Source organism: Branchiostoma lanceolatum, chromosome 9, assembly GCF_035083965.1.
Source record: "Branchiostoma lanceolatum isolate klBraLanc5 chromosome 9, klBraLanc5.hap2, whole genome shotgun sequence".
Taxonomy (NCBI): Eukaryota; Metazoa; Chordata; class Leptocardii; order Amphioxiformes; family Branchiostomatidae; genus Branchiostoma; species Branchiostoma lanceolatum.
Window position 1 is genome coordinate 1,644,066 of NC_089730.1, and position 19,193 is coordinate 1,663,258.

The 19,193-nt window shown below is 41.4% G+C and overlaps 1 protein-coding gene across 1 annotated transcript; it reads right to left on the reverse strand.

Moving 5' to 3' along the window:
- Window positions 1-5,582: 5,582 nt before the first annotated feature.
- On the reverse strand, window positions 5,583-19,131 carry LOC136442500 (cell cycle checkpoint protein RAD17-like). Its single transcript, XM_066439390.1, has 5 exons — window positions 18,877-19,131; window positions 14,519-14,710; window positions 11,490-11,616; window positions 10,919-11,131; window positions 5,583-7,461 (listed from the first exon to the last, which is right to left on the reverse strand). The coding sequence occupies exons 2-5, from the start codon at window positions 14,678-14,680 to the stop codon at window positions 6,221-6,223; spliced, it is 1,743 nt and encodes a 580-aa protein (XP_066295487.1). The 5' UTR covers window positions 14,681-14,710; window positions 18,877-19,131; the 3' UTR covers window positions 5,583-6,220.
- Between the last annotated feature and the right edge of the window lie 62 nt (window positions 19,132-19,193).

The window sequence follows — 19,193 nt, forward strand, 5'->3', positions numbered from 1 at the left end:
AATTAAGCTAATATTTGTTTTGTTATACATATACATGTATACTACTGTTTCTTTTACACCTCGGTTCCTGTATTGTTCCCATACCATACCTCGCCACATGTTTTGTATCTGTGTTTAGTGATGCCACTTAAATAAGCGTGTTTGCTTGAGTGTGGCATCACTGTGTATTGTTTTTTTGATGCTGGAATAAAACTGGAATAAAGAATAAAAAAAGTATAACACATCGAATTACACGTTGTGGATAATAATGGCAAACAATTACAGACTAATTTCAACTAGAGTTCCACGACCTCATATCTTCGCCAAATAATATGAATTGTATCGACAGATGCAAGTACCAAATTCCCGCACCGCCATTTACCAATATTGCATTACATAGCCGTTTTTCTCAACGATCATTGAATTCAAGTCTTTATTTGCTTAAATAATATCTATCAATGTTCCCCTCTTTCTCAGTGGCTTGATATGCCACAGGTCTGAAAGTCCTCTCATGGAATGTCAATGACAGTTAGACATCCAGGTAATAAGATACGCAATAAAACGGTTACTCAGGCAACTGGATAGATTTTCGAGTCGCAGTGAAGTAGTATAATTCTATCAAATATTATACCTTGTTAGCATCTTATTGTTTTACTTGACTTGGCTATGTCAATAATCAGATTTACCTAAGCTAGTTAAAAATACCAAACATCAATATAAAAAGTTCCCGTCCTTTACCAGTATAACATTATTATTACCTTCGCCGAGAAGGTTATGCAGAGGGTAGCGTTTGTCTGTCTGTTTGTAGTGGCACAGGATAAGTCGAGAATGCCTTGATGGATTGTCTTGATATTTGGTATGTTGGTAGGCTTTGATGAGACCTATAAACGATGAGATTTTGGGCCCCCTAGCGGCTTCTTACGGTACTGCAGCGGAACTTCCTGTTTTCATATATCGTGTTCTGGACATGCTATGGAACTTATTTTTGAGTGGTACATAGATCTTTGGACAGAGAGTAAGGGGTACAGGTTTGGGCCCCCTAGCGGCTTTTTTGGAACTGCAGGAGCAGGTTTTGCGTCTGACTTTGAAAGGGAATAACTCAAGAAGGGCTTGATGGATGGTAATGATTTTTGGTAGGTAGATAGCTTGAGTGATGATGTACATGATTAGACACTACTTATGCAAATCAGTATCTAATTTGCATAATTAATGAGGAAAGTTTATACATCCGCCAAATTCCATGATAGGACTCTAAAACATGTGACATATGTAACTGAGGAAGAGAGAAATATTACTTGATATGAACTATGCAAATAAAGACCTCATTTGCATAATTAATGAGAAAATACTATAACATGATGGCCTTGATGGATGGTCATGATTTTTGGTATGTGGATAGCTTTTGTGATGCTTAGTATGATTGGACGATAATTATGCAAATCAGATTCTAATTTGCATAATTAATGAGGCAACTTTAAAAATCCGCTTTGTTCCATGATATGACAATTCAAATTGTAACTGAGGAAAAGAGGACTGTTGATAGATAGAAAATATGCAAATGTGGGCCTTATTTGCATACTTAATGAGTAACTTCTATTATTCCACACTGGCAAAAGACGGCAATTTTATACATTTAATCCTTTTTTGTGGCATCGGGACGTTATGTGAATGTGAACATCGTTGAATCAAAATATGCTAATAAGGGCTCCTTTGCATAATTGATGATAAATTTGTTCAGCTCATACTTTGGACATGTTATATTTTAAGACAATCAACTGGTATGATTTATGATTGATGAGAAACACTCCTAATACGTCAGTCATAAAGGTTAAAATCATTTGGCGAAGGTATGAGGTCGTGGAACTCTAGTTTTAGTATAATCTCAGCAATAATTCAAATGAGTTCATTTGTTATTATTATCATAATCGATAATCCTAGCCTCTCTTTCTCAGTGAAGGATGACACACATTTTTCAAAGGTGATTTTTCTGATTTGTTTATTCGGATGTAGATAAGTACAGCCAGAGCTACCCAAAGGCTAAGGCTATTACAAAGGGTTAGCCCTAGTAACTGAACAATATGCAAATTAACCTTGCCGACATTGATTTTGCTGATGACATTGGCCTTCTCGAAAACTCACTACTTTTCGCACAAATCCTGTTTAACAAAGTAGAAGTGGCATGTCAGGCCATCGGCTTATATCTAAACCCATTTAAAACGAAATACATGCATTTGAACCCTACATCTTCCGAGCGACTAACTACATCTGACGGCTCTGAAATCGAGTGTGTAGCTGACTTCAAGTATTTAGGGGGCTATACTGACTCAGGGAGAGATATGGAGTGCAGGATTGCTCAAGCTTGGAGCTCTCTCCATTCTCGACAAAAGATATGGAAAGCTCCTATTAGGAAGCAAACAAAAACTAAAGTGTTTAAAGCCTGTGCCGAGACCATCCTACTTTACAGCTCTGAGTCATGGGCCATGAGTGCAGCCCAGAGTAAGAAACTGGACGGTACCTACACAAGAATGTTAAGACTGGTATACAATGTATCATGGAGAAGTCATATAACAAATAAGCAACTCTATGGCTCTCTGCCACCTATTTCGTCAGTAGTGCGACGACGCCGGCTCGCCCTGGCGGGGCATGTTGTTCGCAGTAACGAGCCTGCTGGGCGACTAATGCTGTGGCTACCTGAGGGAAAACGCAGAGTTGGAAGACCCCACACAACTGTAATGACATTGTTTGAAAGAGACAGAGGTCTCTCAGGTTCTGCGTTATTGTCTGCCATGAAGGACAGATTGTACTGGAAAAACTTTATTGACTGTATCTCACCGGAGTAATTCCGGATGAATGATGATGATGATGATGATGATAATGCAAATCAGAATCTGGTATGCATAATCAATCGGGATATTTCATAAACCCACTCCGTTCAATGGTACGACAGTTCAAAATTGCAACATATATACAGTAACATGTAACTGAGAAATAAAGGGACATTGTTTAACAGATAAATACTGTATTTCCATATTGGTAGATAACTGGAATTTCATACTTGCAGAGAAAATCCGTACCTAAAATGCACGCGTATTTGAAATACGTTCTTGAATCCCTATAGCCTGGATGCCAGACTATTTCCAGGGCCAACATTGAACCCAAACCTATTATAGCTCCAGAGAGAGACTCGGGAGCTATGATAGGTTTGGATTCCAGGCTCCGTAGTGACCGCTGGCTCAAAAAAAATTTGCTTGCTATCCGTGGTTAGCAAGCGATTTTTTTTTTAGTCAGCGGTCACTACGGAGGCTGGTACTCAGGCTAGAATCCCTACTCACGCTGTATGAAACGTAACCACCCTCCGTACGAAAATCATCTGGCTCACATCTTCATGCGGCCGAAAAATGTTCCGCGGATTTCCGATTCCATTCATTGACAACTAGTAAGTGTTTGTTGTAAAACCATTTCTTAGGATACTATCTGGAGAAATAACATTCAAATGTAGCGAAAGAACTTGTACCATGTAGCGAAAGAACTTTGTACCATGTAGCGAAACGACTGGCCATGTAGCGAAAAGTACTGTAGCGAACTGACATTGTTGCGAAACAACCTGTAACCGTTCAGCTGCACTCATTAGTCTGATCCAATCTCATTTACATGCGACAGCTTAAAGGAGTTTGTCAACCAATAAACATTGTGTCATATCAAAAGATGATAGTTGATCAAGTCAGTTGCTGTATAAACCGCATATGTAGCCAGTTTTATCCTTCAGAATATTGACACTTGGGAGCAAACCTGTCTGAACTTGGCGCTAAAGCGCAAATGCTTGACTCTCAGTGTTGCAGGTCATGATCACTTGTCAGTAATGTGCATTTAGCGGTTGAGATATTAAGTACAGTGCATTGGGTTCTGTTGGAGGGAATCAATTTCGAAGTTAACTAAGTTGATCATAGGCATTTTTGTGTGTGTTGTAAAACAGATATTTCAATGAAATAGCTCACTGTCTAAACGTGCAGGTAGTCCTTTTTGAGGCCATGGGAGAAGTGCGTTGTTATCCACTGTGTCCAAGGTATGGTATTGGTCATCCCTAGAGGTGGGTACCGGTACAGAAAATTCAGGTCCGGTCTAGGTCCAGGTCCAGAGGGTCAGGTCCAGGTCCGGACCTGTACCTGATTAAAGTAGTGTCGCAGTACATCATATTTTGGAGAGCGAGACACAAATAAAGGTCTTTGTGAGTCTTACAAATTATCTTCAAATTGTATATTAGAATAATGTGATTATTCTCGGTGCACACTAATGTGCACTCGCCGTCTGTTGACTCATCTACATATGATCAACAGCTGACGTCTTCGAAAAAGGAAACCACGACTCGTTCAATCTGCTTATTTTGTATTAGACCGGATATGTGTGACCGCCTGCTGGTAGCCTGATACTGTGAATTTTCTAATCGGTCCATACGCCGGTCCACTAATTTTTTCTGGACCGTTTTTTTTTGGACCGGTCCATAAGAAAATACCGGTTTTGTACCGGTACACGGTACCGGTACCCACCCCTAGTCATCCCTCTCCTTCCACCACCTTTTACCTCCCCAACCGAAGTCAGGTACCCATTTTTACACCTGGGTGGAGTGAGGAAAGTCGTGTTAAGTGTCTTTCCCAAGGACACAACATTGGTGGCATGTCCAGGGATTCGAATCCAGGACATCTGGGTTCTGTGTCAAAAATCCTTACTGCTACGCCATCAAGACACCACAAGTCACTGTCTTAGTTCGCATAGGTTTGTTTTCATTCAGGTCCTGGGTTAATCCTTTCATTTATAACCCATATCTTAACCCAAACTGTGGACAAAGTGACAAGTAATTTGGTAGCTGAAGTTACTACTATCACCCTGTAATTGTTGAAAATATAAAGTACAAATATAGTTAAGCTCAAAACCACATGTACTAGTCTTTCTTTCTTCTTAGGACATACTGACTTGATCATCATGAAAAGGAACTTCTTCAGGGCTGTGGTAGAATCTGTGCTTTTGTATGGTTCATCGGCGTGGACTCTGACGAAGAAACTTGAGAACAAACATCACGGAACATACACTGTACACCCGCATGCATATGCTACGTGCTGTGCTCAACAAATCCTGGAAACAGTCTGTGTGGAACATAACCAAGTGTATCTTCAACCATACGAGAGAGAAGGGCTAGGTTTGCAGGGCATAGCTATAGAAACAAAGATGAGCTCGTAAGTGAACTCCTACTCTGGACACCAACTCATGGACACTCCAATATCGGGCTACCCTGACAGACCTACATTGACCAACTTGCTGGGGATGTAGCGGCGAGGGCTGAAGATCTAGAGCACTTAACGGCGGACCGTAGCGACTGGAGGAAGAGGGTTGACTTAGTCCGGGCAACCCGCCCGACATGATGACGATGACTTGATTTCAAGGATAGCATCAGTTTTAAAAATAAGCTTGCATTAGTTTTGGTTTGTCCAGAGGATGTTATTCAAAAGAAGTCAATGTCATCTTACTTAAATGATTTCAATGCATTTGGTCACATACATTATATGATGGTATACACTCTTGGGGAATGACAAGTCACAAGGACACTCAACTTTTCTTTATCATTTTTATTTCCGTTTCATCTGTAAAAAAATAATTGCAAATAGAATAACAACAGGCTGGAATAACAAGTTGCACACTGGTCCTATTACTAAGTGTATAATTAACATTTGACTCTCTGCACAGTGTATACATATATACATGTACATATTTATGTCTTTAGTTGAAAATTCATTAGGCTGGAATTTCATCCCAGAGCTCCGAACGAACATCTGCCATGTATGTGTATTTATTAACTTCAAGTTTCACTAGGAAAATTGGATAGGAAACAAGTGAATTTGTAGGGTACATGTATAGCAGTGATGTCTAACAACACTTCACCGTTTACTAAGAACGAGAGCAAATATCAATTTCAATTCAACTATGTGAAAGATACTGTAAAAGGGAATATGTTCACTGGGATTCAATTTCTCAGTGGGGGAAAATTAAGTGTTCATGGTGGTTTTGCCTTCGCAGTTGAAACAAGGTGAGCTGAAGACAGAAGATATATTTTTGCGGTGGTTTTATGTTTGCGGTGAAGAGGCCTAAGTCACCATGAAAAACATAAAACCACCACAAACATTTCCATTTTTACCATACTTGCTGTTCAATGGTTACAGTCTTTGTACCTTCTATTTCTATGCAATTATTATCAGTCACTGTCATACTCTTCAATGATGACCTCATCATCTATCTCATTAGGGACAGTACATTGTTGAAGTGGGAGGGACGGCAATGCCTGAGTCTCCCCGTCTTCTTCGTCAAAAATAGCCTCCGTTTCCTCCAACTTCTGCGGTCTGGCGTTAGCAGCGCGCAGGCTTGCCGTGAAGCGGGGCTTGGTATTCCGGGACGGATGGATCTGGTTGAGGAAGGGCAGTTTCTGTGTAAATAACTCCACCGCTGGCAGACACTGGTCAACGTACTTCCCTACCGCAGTCCTCCGGTTACTCAGGAATTTCTGCTGTACGGAATACCACTCAGGTTTGTACAGCGGTCGCCACCCTCCTTTACTGACCGCAGTTTTCGCGTGCATGAGACCTCGTGTAGCTACTGACACGCCGTAGTGACTTAATGTGTCCCGTGCCGACCATTCTGATGATACGACGTCCGCATCGCTGAGGTAACGTGTCACTGTCTCGCACTCCGTCACTTCAGATATAAACTCAGGGTAGTTCTGTTGTAAGAAGAGGCACAAGGCTTCTGCACTGAGGGGGCACGCGTGGACCACCGTCTCCGGTTCGATTAACATGGGCAGGCGCTTCTGATCCCAGAGGTGTGGAGGGAGCGGGGGAAGACCTCTCTCCTCTTCTTCCGAACGTTTACAGTACAAGATCTTCCCAAGAGCACGGAAGAGGAATAAAGAGATGTCCTTTCCTCCGTTTTGTTCTGCACTTGCCTTTTCCTTCACTGGCTTATGTTTATTTGTTGTGCTCTTTGACATGTTCCCTTTGCTTGTAGAAGCTTTCTTCAGCACTTTAGAAGTCCTATCAATGGCTACTCTGAGGCTGGAAAACTGCAACAGGTTGACGGCACTGCGTATGTCGCCGGCGCTAACCTGCACTACCTCCTGAATCCTGTCTTTGTCCGGCCTTTTGAAGGAGCTCCTCCTAGCAGCTTCTTTGTTAAGTACACAAGACAGAGCCTTCTGCATGTTGGTGGCGGCTACGGCATTGAAACTGATGACGTCGACTTTCAGCTGGAGCTGTAACTCAGATGGGAACAGGTCGCGTACTCGGCTGTCATTCCCGGATGTTTCGCTCACGATGAAGACCACGGGAAAACAGCCCACCTCTCTCACGTGTCTCAGCACGTCGTGAAACTGCGACCTGTCTCTGTAGAACACATTTGGAAAGTCCTCCACCAGCACAAGCTTCAGGTCCGACTTGGGAGCTCCTGGATGGACAAAGGAATAAGACACTTGGTTGTGTACAAAGAGTCTTTTTTTTTCTCTCTAGGCCACGCCACCTTTTTTTATTGCTTCTCGAAATAGCCTGTCCTGTTTTACCCATTTTGAAAAGAAAAAAAATTGGGTCACTATTCCCCTTCACAAATTTAACTTCCAATTTTACTATCTATTCAGTTGTAAAACTCGATAGCCACCAAAATGGATTATTAAGGCCTGCACATACTTAAAAAGTGTGGTCACATAGATCATAAGTTATAATTTTTCATTTATTAAAACTATTTCTCATCTTCAATCCATATATTACATGGCAAAATGTAATTTTGTTACTGAAATGATAGTACTAGATCAAAGAAAGGGGTGCATTGCATAGAATGAGCCATACAAAGCTGAAACTTGAACAATCCTCTTATTCTTTATGTTACATGTATATAAACCCTTATCTTTACCCCAGACTATTTGCAAAACATTCTTTTTTTCTTCTTTTTTTTGGCCTGTCGCTACGATTTTTTTCTGAAAAAATCCGAGAAGCAACAAATTAAATTGGTGTGACCTTGAAGTACTTTCTACAAGCTATGATAACATCATAAGCATCGTATAATAAAGAAGAAAGCCCTGCATTAATGAACGGCCAATAGCGCACACTTGTACTAAGTTGTAGGAATGATGTGATTTAAACTTTTTAACATTGTCGGTGTCAGTTTGAATTGGCTATGTGCTAATAATGTTAATGACCTGCTTTTCCCTTGCAGTTATGGCGCTTATAATTAGGTACAGTCAAACCTGTATTAGCGGTCACCTTTGCATAGCGGCCACCTGCCCATAGTGGTCACTTTTTGTAGGTCCCTTGGATTTTTCCCATTGACATAAGCATTAAGAATTAGGCTATAGCGGCCACCTGTCCAACGCGGTCGCGGCCAGACGATTTTCGGTCCCGCGAGTACAGTAACACCGCCGATAACGGTCACGGCGCGCCGGTAGAAGCCGCATCGCCACCGCACGCCGGGTTCAAAATCTTCCTTTTTTCACGCAGTTATCAAATTTTTTGGACTCAACTGGATAGGATCATAATAAAGAAAACCAGAATGTTTTATCTTTGTTAGAAAATCCATGGTTTGACCAAGGAGGTTGACGCGAAGTCAAGAATAATTTTCTTCACAAAATTGGCAAGCGTTTGTACATCGAGGTAAAATTGACCATTTCTGTGCATTTCGACTGGACAAATATTACGACAGCTTTTTGGAAAATATAACCCACACATGTACCTGATGCGGTAAGTTCGCGAAATGTTTGAATGCCGGCCCTATTTCCGTTTTCACCGGGAATTCATTCAAATATTGTGCTCAAAACGTGTTTCACGCAATTTTCAAAATGGCGCTGATACAATCTGGATTGGTAGCAGCATAAAGGTCAACGTAAGACACCACTGTTACGGAGGTATAATATACTAAATTTATTTTGCTGCAAAGTATCACTGAGGATAATTATTAAACCAAAAGCTTCAAAATGAATGTGGATGATATTACTATGATGTAAAATTTGGGCTGTTGCAATTTTCTGAAAAGACAAAAAGCCCTCAAAAGAGCGACCTTCTTCTGAGTACCCTATTAGCATAATGGTAGATGCTGATCAACACAAGCCACGCGGAAACCGAACCAACGCATCAAGAGGAAAATTGTCGCCACGATTTTATGTTTGAAAACAGTCGAAAACGAACAGTAAGTGACAACTGAGCAACATGTATTTTGTTCTTAACTAACTAGGAGTAAAAGAACAACAATCGAACTTCTAAAATGTGCCTTACCTGTTTACATGTGTACTGTACGGTGAATAAATGTATCTCAGTGGGTACTGAAAACATGTGTCACTCATGGTCAATTAATCAACATTTTCTCCATAGCGGCCACCTGTCCTTAGCGGCCAGTTTTGGCCAGTCCCTTGAGTGACCGCTATAGACAGGTTTGACTGTACTAGTAACTAGCCAGGCCATCTTTTCTTGATTAATGTCATAAGGCACCCCCATTAAAGTATGCACCCCTGATTCAGGGCTAGTTGTAAACAAATTTGCAGAGCTAAGACGTCAAATGAATAAAACTCGAATTAAGTCTACCCCCCTTATCCAGACCACTGATCTTGAACATATTTGAACCGGATAAATTCAAATTTCCCCAAGTAATTTTCCTAAAATAAAAAGACTAAATAATGCTATTACTTAGACTCATAAAAGATTCACTTGCGAATTGCCTATGGTAACTCATGATCAGGTAAGTTAGAAATTCTCAAATTGGCAGGCATTGAGCCATGCATCTCTGCATCACAGTTTCTGGCTTGTTTGAGCAAGGATTTGAGGTCCTCTTCCAATTGGACCTGGCAGTACCAAGGCTTGAAATTCATTTTTGGAAATAGGCGACTGGTGCACCCAAACAAAAAAATTAGGTGCACAGAAAGAATTTTGGATGCACACTGGTGCACATGCACTTGGACAAAATATGGAAATCCAACATTCCTAACAAACTGAAGGTACAAGTTTTTCTTACCCTTGTGGAACCGATACTACTCTACGGTGCAGAAACTTGGACGCTTACCAGTCAGCTCCAAAACAGACTGGATGGGACCTACACAAAGCTACTACGCAGGGCACAGAACATTTCTTGGACAGAAAACGCTACTATCAAAACAATTTATGGAAGTCTTCCGCGGTTGTCTCAAAAGCTCACCCAAATCCTCGTTCACCAGGACCCTTCCGCTCCATGTTACATCGCTCGCAGAAAGGGCCCTGGTAACACAGGATGGCATCCATGGTTATTGCAGGTCGACGAGACTTGCTGATGAATAATTAATGAGCTAACCCTTATTTGGGACAAACGGCAGTTGTAGCTTATGAATAGTTAATGAGCTAACCCTTATTTGGGACAAACGGCAGTTGTAGCTCATGAATAATTAATGAGCTAGCAGTAACACGTAACCTGATTGGTTGATAGCTTCCCAGCGTTCTTTGCGCGCTTGCTTCCGATGAGAGGAAGCAAACGGGTTTTAACCCCTCTGATTGGCTGAAGCTGTTTTGGTGGCGATATCGTAATAACCATGGATGCCATCCCGTGTTACCAGGGCCCTTTCTGCGAGCGATGTAACGTGGAGCGGAAGGGTCCTGGTGAACGAGGATGCCGATAGATAGATAGATAGATTTCGAGCCCTGCAGTACGCAACCTTTAAATAAAGTATACACCCTGACTTTGGAATGACTTGTGATGCCTATTGGATTACTAAAAGTATAAAAGTGCATGCTTTAATCGAGAAAATATGGTATGTCAGCGTTAACACCTGAACACAGGTCATTAATCCTTGATTGATCTGTCTAGTCCATTTGCTTGACTGTGTAATTATAAGACAATATCACTTTAAAGGCTGCCTAACACACCAGTGACTGTTACAAAAGGGCTATCCCACCTGCCATGCACAAGCTGGTAAACTGGCTGGCCCTTAGGAGGAAGTCCTTGAACACGGTGGCCTGGGGCAGCTGGCGCGACCCCCGGGGGGCGGTGGGGTCGTCCGCAGACAGCTGGTGCACCTCTGTGACAGGGTTAACCCACTCCTGCACCTCCAGACTTTCCTGTCGGGCTAACAGCTTCAGGGTAGCTGTTTTACCTGCACCAGGTGGACCTGTATTACAACAAGAAATATTTGCATGAAGGTTTATCTGTTATTGACAAAAATTGGTAAAAACATTCTACACACGATTTCCGTACACAAACTTTAACTGTTTTTTGACCGACTATTTTTGGCATGCTCGCATCAGTTTCTTTGGTTCCTAGAGGATGTCATCCATATAATCAAATCAGTATGGGCTTACATGTATGTAGAGAAAGAAACCCTACGGATATGTTAATGATTCAATGAGGTGATATTCAGACATTTCAGGTACATCCACTTTGTAACCTTTTGTCAGTGGCTAAACGGGATTTGTAAATCACCTGGTTTTAATAAAAATCAAAAACTATATGAGTATGAATTGACAGACCTGTGAGAAGCAGTATTGGTGTGTCCTTGACAGGACCTGACAGCACATGACTCTTCAGCCACTCCTGAACTTGAGCCACTTTCTTGGGATGGACTGCTAGGTCAGCTACAGAGATGGGCTGGTTCACCTGTAACAGGCATGATGGATAACTGTCTTAGTAATCAGATCTAGACCATATGGAGAATAGACTGATCACACCATATTCAACATATAGAACCCCCTGTTCCATTTCAAACACCTCTGTCAAAAATAGCGCTAGTAGGACAGAAATGGCACGTATAATGCAGGGTACGTATATATCTGTAACAGGTTTTGCATGATATTGGCTACATGTATGCTTTTTCTTTGGCCTGCTCTAAAAGGGTTTCAGAGCAAAAAAACAACAACTGTATACTAGAAAGGCCTTCATTTGCTCCTGAGCAAATACAGCATGCTTTGCCCATACTCCTCCTCATGCAAAAAATGGGCTGTCCCAAATAACACCTGGGCAAATCGAAATATCAACTACAACTAGAAAGGCCGTCATGAAGCACACTATGAACGTGCACATCCCTAGTAAAATAACATCAAGCAGATACAACCTGCCTTGGTTCAACAGAAACCTAAGAAGGCATTGTCATAAGAAACAACATCTTTACAACAAAGCTAAGAGAACAGGACAAGAAGACGACTGGAACAAATACAAAAGAGTTAAGAAGGGGGTACAGAAAAGCATAAGAGCAGCACATTCAAAATATGTGGCAGACATACTGGGGGAGGCCATAATTGACAAACCCAAAACATTCTGGTCGTATATAAAAGGCCTAAGGAGAGACCTTGTTGGTGTAGCCCCTCCAAAGATGGGGAATTCCATCATCAGTAATAGTGAGAAAAAAGCAGAGGCACTCAGTTCACAGTTTAAAAGTGTGTTTACAGAGGAAGACGAACATGCCAACTCTCGGACAGCCTTGTACCCCTCCCATGGAACACATAGAGATTTCCCCTAATGGTGTCAAAAAATGCTTCAAGGTCTTAATCCATCTAAAGCATCTGGTCCAGACCAAATACCACCTTGGTTCCTCAAAATGACAGCCACCGAAAAAGCACCTGTGCTAATTTTTTCCAACACTCGCTAGACACAGGAGAAATCCCCAAAGACTGGAGGGAAGCAAATATATGTGCCATTTTTAAAAAGGGAGATAGAGCGATCCCCAGCAACTACAGACCTGTTTCATTGACCTGTATATCCTGCAAACTACTCGAGCACATTATTCACAGCCATGTCATGAAGCACTTACAACATTTTGACGGACTATCAACATGGATTCAGAGCAAAGCGATCCACAGAAACACAGCTTATATTAACAGTTCACAACATAGCGGGTGCACTGAACAGTAAAAAACAGGTGGATCTAGCAATACTTGATTTTACTAAAGCTTTCGATAAAGTCCCACATAGAAGACTCATCTCAAAACTGGAGTACTATGAAATTCAAGGCACTACACTACTAGTAAGTTGGTCAAAGGCTTTCTTGACCGATAGGGAACAGACGGTTGTGGTAGAAGGGAAGACCTCAGCTCCAGTTAGAGTTGCGTCAGGCGTCCCTCAAGGAACTGTTTTGGGACCATTACTCTTCCTCTTGTACATAAATGACTTGCCAGACCAGCTTGATTCAAATGTGAGGTTATTTGCCGACGACTGCCTGTTATATATAGAGTTATCTACACAGAATGATTCACTCCTGCAAGCAGATCTGAACGCCCTCGAGGAATGGCAAAGCAAATGGCTTATGCAGTTTAATCCGGAAAAATGTTACATCATGCACATAACAAACAAACGGACCCCAGTTGTAACCACCTACCAGTTCTGTGGACAGGCTCTAGCAACAACAAAAAGCCACCCATACCTAGGCGTTACATTAACAACTGAACTGAAGTGGAGTACCCATATTAACAAAGTAACAACTAAGGCTAAGCAGACGTTGGGAGTGATCAAACGTAATTTGTGGGCATGCCCAACAAAGGTAAAAGCACTTGCATACACGTCTATAGTAAGACCAAACCTTGAATATGCTGCAACAGTATGGGATCCATACACAAAGAAAGACAAGGCTAAACTGGAGAGGGTGCAGAACCAAGCTGCCAGGTTCTGCACGAACAACTATGACAGGGGTGCTAGTGTCACTAAAATGAAAACAGATCTACAGTGGAAGTCACTTGAAGACAGAAGAAAAGTATCCAGGCTTTGCATGATGTACAAAATGACTAATAAACTTGTGAATGTACCGACTAATAATTATCTAATACCAGCCCAGAGAAGGACAAGAAATAGTCATGCCTTTAAGTACCAGAGTTATAAACCAAGGATTGGTGTGTTCAAAAATTTGTATTTCCCGAGAACCATAGTAGAATGGAACTCGTTGTCATTAGATGCTGTAGGAACACCTTTACTAAATAGCTTCAAAGAACGATTGCAGTCAGATGTGCAAAAGTTAGGTGTGACAGGCCGTACAGTGTAATTCAACCAGCTGCTGCCGCGCCGCGTGCCTGCGAAGCTGGTGTGTTACGCCGAAGGGCCGTTATACCGGCTATACAGATACAGATACATCACATTTGCTCCTGAGCAAATACAGCATGTTTCGCTCATACTCCGAATCAGTATCTAATTTGCATAATTAATGAGGAAAGTTTACACATCCGCCAAATTTCATGATAGGACTCCCAAACATCTGACATATGTAACAGAGGAAGAGAGAAATATTAATAGATATCAACTATGCATAATCAATGAGAAAATACTATAACTCAAGATGGGCTTGATGCGTGGTCATGATTTTTTGAAATGTGGATAGCTTATGTGATGCTTTGTATGATTAGACGGAAATTATGCAAATCAGATTCTAATTTGCATAATAAACGACACACACAAGAGAAATTGGCTTGGCGTCCTTAGAAAGTCAAGAACTATCTGTAGTGTAGTGTAACTTAGACACTGGATTTAAACTTAAACTTAAAGCACCCAACTTTCAAATTCTACAAATTCTACATACCTCCACCCACAGGTCTCCCTCATACTCCTCTTTCTCTACTACTTTGTGTCCATGACTGGAACTGCCGGGAAATGGTCTCTTCTCTGACTTGATGCTGCCACTCTTCTTGGCTGGTTTCACATCAATGTCACCATCACCGAAGGACGAGGAGACCCACATCATGCCTGGTTTTAAGCGATTCTCCGAAAATTTCTGAAATGAAAAAAAAAGGGCCATGGCACACTTCACTCTCTCATCAGGTGGTGAGAACCCTTTTTCAGCACACACAGAAATCGCTCACTGCATTACTTAGTAACAGAGACAGACACACAGGCAGACACCTATACAGAGACACACATATTTACAGACACACAAAAGCACACACACACACACACACACACACACACACACACACACACACACAAACATGTGCGCGCATGCACACAAACACACACACACAAACGGCCCCATACAAACACACACACACACGTGTGCGCGCATGCACACAAATACACACACACAAACGGCCCCATACAAACACAGACACACACAGGCACACACAGGCACACACACACACACGGTAACAGGTCAACTCGCCCCAAGTCCAACTCGCCCCAACTATTTACGACCAACTCGCCCCAGTTTAGGGCTTATCAAACTTGGTTTTATATGCATATCTCTGGCTTCTAAATATTACTTTACATGCTAACAAAGCTTCGTTACTCAAATCTGAACATTCTCTTCTCTGGTTCGGCATTTAACGCCGATGGATGCCGAGGGCGCCAGGGGGCTATGTTGCATGTCGGCCCGCCGGGGTCACCGGGACCTGCGCCCGCTCGCTGTAATCTCAAGCATGGCTGATGACTGCTGACTCAAACTATTCTTCAAGTATATGCTCCAAGATGCTTACTTAAAGTTTCCTAGCACATAAGGTAAGCAACAGTATTTCTGATCGCCATGCTTGAGACTAGAGCTAGCAGCCGTACACGGTGACACAGCGGGCTGACGTGCCGACCGGGCCCGCCAGCGAATCCCGATCGAGTTCGTTGCTAAATACGTGCCCAGCAAAAAAAAACAAATGTTAAATTAGAGTCACAAGGTTTATCAACATGTAAAGTAATATTTAGAAGTAGGATTTATGGATGTAAAACCGGTATAAAACCAGGCTTTAATAAGCCCTAATTTGGGGCGAGTTGGTAGTAAATGTAGTTGGGGCGAGTTGGACTTGGGGCGAGCTGTCTAGGATTCACACACACACACACACACACACACACACACACACACACACACACACACACACACAAAAGGTCCCATACATACAAACACACATATACACACAAACACACGTGCACACACACATGTGCGCGCATGCACACAAACACATACACACACTAGACTGGCCGTCATTTGCTTTAAGAGCAAATTCAGCATGTTTCGCCCATACTCCTCCTCATGCAAGAAGTGGGCTGTCCCAAAATAACTCCTGGGCAAATCCAAGTTTCTGCATAATTTATGCAAATGAGGTCCTCATGAGCATAATTTATGTCCAGGTGCTTTCACCTTTCCTACATGTTGAAGATGACATCCGCTGCTTTTACGGTAAGGGGAATACAACATCATGCATAAATTATGCAAGTGAGGTCCTCATTAGCATATGTCATGGCCAGGCGTGTGCACCTTTCCTAAAGCTACCTACATCTCAAATATGACATCTGCAGCTTGTACGGTAAGGGAAATACAAGGTCCTGCATAAATTATGCAAATGATGTGCTCATTACCATAATTTTTGGCAAGGTGCATTCACTTTTCCTAATGGTACCTACATGTTAAAGATGACATCCGCAGCTTTCACGGTAAGGGAAATACAAGTTTATGCATCAATTATGCAAATGAGGTCCTCATTAGCATAACTCATGGCCAGGTGTGATCACCTTTCCTAACGGTACCTACATCTCAAATCTGACATCTGCAGCTTTTCCGGTAAGGGAATTACCAGTTTACGCATAAATCATGCAATTGAGGTCCTCATTAGCATAATTTATGGCCAGGTGTGTTTGCCTGTCCTAAAGGTACCTACATCTCAAATATGACATTCGCGGCTTTTACGGTAAGGGACATAGAACTTTATGCATAGATTATGCAAAATAGGTCCTCATTAGCATAATTTATGGCCAGGTGTGTTCGCCTTTCCTAAAGGTACCTACATCTCAAAGATGACATCCGCAGCTTTCACGATAAGGGACATACAACTTTATGCAGAAATTATGCAAAGTAGGTCCTCATTAGCATAATTTATTGTCAGGTGTATTCACCTTTCCTATAGGTACCTACATCTCAAATGTAACATCCGTACCATGTAACATTAGGTACATATAACTTTCTGTAATACCATTAGTAGAGGTACCTCCTCACATCTGCTTGGTTTTAACTCCCAGACAGGGGAAGTGTAGGAGGGCTTATGTTACAAGATGCCCTACTTGTGAGAAAATAACCAAAAATTCCATTAAAAAATTGCAAAATAAATCATTTTGAAGTAGTGTATACCAAAAAAAATAATGGGGTCCTTTGGGTAAATATCCAATGCACAACTAAACCAAATTTCAGGTCCTTAGGTTTCAACACCACGGCACTGGAGGCCATAATGTGCGACTTTTGTCTGAAACTGACCAAAAAACCTCGATAAAATCATTTTAGAAACTTATATAAAAAAATCAAAAAAGGGTCTAGGGGTACACACGTACTCTACCTGCATACCAAATTTCAGCTAATTTGGTCGACAGACGACCGAGAAGAAGCGATTTGAATGTTTGACAGGAGAAGGAGGAGGAGGAGGAGGAGAAGGAGGAGAAGGAGAAGAAACGTGACAAAAACAATATGTTTCGTTGGCGAAACATAAAAAGGCCCAATACAAACACACACACAAACACACAGACACTGACACACACTCATATAGAAACAAGAGTTCTACGACCTCATACCTTTGCCAAATGATTTTAACCTATGACTGACGTATTAGGAGTGTGTCTCATCAATTATAAATCATACCAGTTGATCGTCTTCACCCAAATAACATAAGTTGTCCAAAGTATGAGCTTAACAAAGAATGTTATGCTAACATTTATCAATTATGCATATGAGGTCCTTTTTAGCATGATTGATTCAATGGTGTTCACATTCACACAACTTCCACATGCCACAAGTATGAAATTGCCGTCCGTTATTTACTAGTATGGAATTAAAGTAGTTTCTCATTAATTATGCAAATTAGGCCTACATTTGCATATTTTCTATCTATCAACATTCCTATCTTCCTCGGTTACAAATGTCACATATTTGGATAGTCATATCATGGAACACAGCGGGTTTTTAAAATTACCTCATTAATTATGCAAATAAGAATCTGATTCGCATAATTATCATCCAATCATACAAAGCATCACGTAAGCTATCTACATACCAAAAATCATGACCATCCATCAAGCCCACCTTGAGTTATAGTATATTCTCATTAATTATGCAAATGAGGTCTTCATTTGCATAGTTGATATCTATATATACTACATCCACCCTTCATCAAATACTTCTTCAGCAATACATATCCATACTCCATGTACAACCTCCATGTACACCATACAGTATGACGTATACTAATAAATCACCTCTTCCTTCCTAGATATACATGTAACATGGTTAACCCACCTACCCTGAACACCGTCCTATCCCCATGCTGTGACACACCACTACTGATTGTTCTTCGAATTCCTGATGTAAGGCAGTGTATATCCAATTTTGGTCTGCTTCCACCAAATTCCACACCACTTTCTGCTGCTAGCTTTCTCATACCACTGCCGACAGCTTGAGTGACAAGCCAATTTGTCCCAACTATCAAGTTTCCTGCATCCCACATGACAAATACGCAACCCTACCACTTATCCTTGACCCCTCGAAACAACACCGGCAACACGTCCCAGGCAGAACACAATGCTCTAGCATACAACATAACACCTTTTTACACTTTTCTCGTTAATTATGCAAAGCACTTCGCCCAAAATCTAATCATCTTGAGGTTTCCCACATACACACCGACACACCAACTACGACAACAAACCATCCAGGCGTTCTCGGCTTATTCTGTTCACTAACAGACACACAGACAAGCATCAACGAATAACCTTCTTGACGAAGGTAATGAGTATAAACACATAGAAAACATACTTGGGGAGGGGGGCAGAAAACAAACGACATAGTTTCAGTGAGACTTGGTGATAACGTTACCATGCAGACCAACATTTCAAGCAAAAGAAGAAAAAATAACACACAAAATCATGAAAAATGGTTTACCTGTCATTGAGCACACATTGTATGGAAATATTACTTACCTTTTTGATATTATCAACCGTCAAACGTATCGGAGTGAAAGTTTACGGTACAAACACATTCTGGCTCAGCTCTCTGTCCCAGGTTTACAGGAAGACGGTTCTCCCGGTATGGGGTGAAACATGAGTAAAGCTTATCAATTATAACCATATAAATGCGCTTACTATGAACATGAAATGCCAAATGAACTTTTAAATCGATATTTTTTTTTTACAAATAATATAGAAATCACCCTCACTATCCTGGATACGAGGTTGTGTGAGAGCTAACCATTGCCAATATGGGGGGGAATTTTGTAATAGTTTAAATTAATTCAACT